Raw genomic sequence first — 2547 nt, 5'->3', positions numbered from 1 at the left:
GTACAGGCTGTACTTACAAGCAGTTCCTTGACTGCAAGCCTCTGAACTTTGACGGCACTAGAGGTGCCGTAGCTTTTGTAAGATAGGATGAGAAGACAGATTCTGTGCTGCGGATGAGCAAGTGTGCGCCGGAGCACCAAGTCACTTATATATCTGGACTATTTCTAGACGGGGCTCTGTCATGGTGGAACATTTAGGTTCAGACCCTAGGTGAGGCTGCAGCGTATGGTATGACTTGGGATGAGATGAAAGAACTGATGCGCAAGAAGTACTGTTCAAGGGCTGAGATTCAGAAGTTGGAAACCGAGTTTTGGAATCTTAAGATGGATGGTCCTAAGATAGCTGAGTACGTAAAAAGATTTCACGATTTGTCCCGAGTTGTCCCTTACATGGTGGAACCAGAGTTCAAGAGAGTTGAACGTTTTATTTGGGGATTGGCACCCCAAATTCTGAGCATGGTGACTACTTCGAAGCCTCCAACGATCACTAAAGCCATTGATTTGAGCGTGGCATTGACTGAAGAAGCCGTTAGATTGGGCAAGTTTTCAACCTCTGAGCAAAAGAAGAAGGAGACTCATGTCGAGTCGTCAGTAGAGAACAAGAGGAAGTTCTCAAATTTCAAAAAGGGTACCCAAGGAAACAACAACAGTGCTAGTAAGTGAAGAGATGCGAACCCACCAGTCGAGGTCAGGACTGGTGCTGCAGGTTCAGAAAACAAGGGGAAAAGATACATGGGCACCCTGCCTAAGTGTAATGTATGCCAGTTTCATCATGCCAGCCAGTGTAGGTATAGGAAATGTGAATCTTGTGGAAAGAATGGTCATTCGAAGGAAACGTGCTGGGCTGGTACTGGTCGTGGGAATGGTGGTCAAAGAGGCAATGGTAATGGCAATGGAAACTGTGGTGGAAACGGTTATGGGAACAGAAACCAAGGTGGAAACAATAATCAGGGAGGTAATGAAAATCGTGGTGGTTCTGGAAATCAAGCTGGTAACGGAAACCGTGAAGCAAACAACAATCAGGGCGGTACTGGAAACAGACAAGGTTGCTTTAGCTGTCGTGATGTTGGGCATTTTAAGCGAGATTGCCCAAAGAACAATCAAGCCCTAGGAAGAGTCTACAACATTGGAGCTAGGGAAGCTCGCTAGGATCCGAACGTAGTTACTGGTACGTTCCCTATCAACCAACATTTTGCATCTGTGCTATTTGATACTGGTGCCGACTATAGCTTCGTATCCCTAGAATTTAAGGATATACTTGGGTTAGTTGCAAGTAAGTTGGATATCCCGTACTTGATAGAACTAGCTAATGGAAAGCTAGTAGAAGCAAACAAAGTAGTTAGAGGTTGTGTGATAGAGCTGGGAGAGCATGAGTTTACGCTTGATTTTGCTGCCAGTAGAATTGGGAAGTTTCGATGTAGTAGTTGGAATGGATTGGTTGTCGAGTAATCGAGCTGAGATCGTATGCCATGAGAAGATTATCTGCATCCCGATGGCGAATGGAGAGACGATTGTAGTGCACGGAGAAAAGCATGATACGCCTCTACGGATTATCAGTTGTTTGAAGGCCCGGAAGTTTTTGCGGAAAGGATGTGTTGCCTTTTTGGCTCACATTGTTGATAAGGAAGCCGAAGAACCAAAGCTCGAAGATATCCCTGTGGTAAGGGAATATCCTAAAGTCTTCCCCGAAGACTTGCCAGGATTACCGCCTCAACAACAAGTCGAATTCCATATTGACTTGGTTCCAGGCGCCGCGCCTGTCGCCAAGGCTCCTTATCGACTTGCGCCTTCAGAGATGCAAGAGTTGTCGACGCAGCTTTAGGAGCTTATGTACAAGGGATTCATTAGACCAAGCTTCTCACCTTGGGGAACTCCAGTTCTATTTGTCAAGAAGAAGGACGGTAGTTTTCGCATGTGCATTGACTACAGAGAGCTGAACAAGCTAACCATCAAGAATCGGTATCCTTTGCCGAGGATTGATGATTTATTCGATCAACTTCAGGGTTCGAGTTACTACTCCAAGATCGATCTTCGATCAGGTTATCATCAGCTGCGGATTCAAGAAAAGAGTATACCGAAGACTGCCTTTAGAACTCGTTATGGACATTACGAGGTTCAAGTGATGCGATTTGGTTTGACAAATGCGCCGGCAGTATTCATGGATTTGATAAACTGAGTTTGCAAGCCATATCTCGATAAATTCGTGATTGTATTTACCGACGATATTTTGATCTATTCGCGGACGAAAGAGGATCATGATGTCACACCTCGACCATGTAGAACATACAAAACATGGCGGAAACGTCGGGGAGTGTTGTAACAGAATCAATTGTTTCAAATCCATGGCAATTGAAGTTTCGTTTTATTAATCAAACATGAAAGTATACATCATTTAAACAAGAACCAAAGAGTACATAACATGAATTAACTAGTTCTTGTCTCGTTTTAAGTCACTAAGGCACAGGTCCGCCAAAGTATGTCTTGATAAGTCCTACGCATCGTCCCCTGAAAGCACATGTGAAAATAGGTACGTCAGCATAAAAATGCC

At 44.4% G+C, this 2547-nt stretch overlaps 1 protein-coding gene across 1 annotated transcript; it reads left to right on the top strand.

The window, feature by feature from the left end:
- The first annotated feature begins 731 nt into the window (after window positions 1-731).
- Window positions 732-1148, top strand: LOC110942904 (aspartate and glycine-rich protein-like). The gene has a single exon (XM_022184666.1). It carries the CDS (start codon window positions 732-734, stop codon window positions 1146-1148), a length of 417 nt encoding a protein of 138 aa, XP_022040358.1.
- Window positions 1149-2547: the final 1399 nt, after the last annotated feature.

Source organism: Helianthus annuus, chromosome 5, assembly GCF_002127325.2.
Source record: "Helianthus annuus cultivar XRQ/B chromosome 5, HanXRQr2.0-SUNRISE, whole genome shotgun sequence".
NCBI lineage: Eukaryota > Viridiplantae > Streptophyta > Magnoliopsida > Asterales > Asteraceae > Helianthus > Helianthus annuus.
The sequence above is the reverse complement of the archived record's forward strand: the minus strand, read 5'-3'. Positions and strand labels throughout refer to the sequence as shown.

Bases quoted from the DNA above. Each gene is read 5' to 3' on its own strand.
- LOC110942904 (XM_022184666.1), top strand. From the start codon at position 732: ATGGGCACCCTGCCTAAGTGTAATGTATGCCAGTTTCATCATGCCAGC.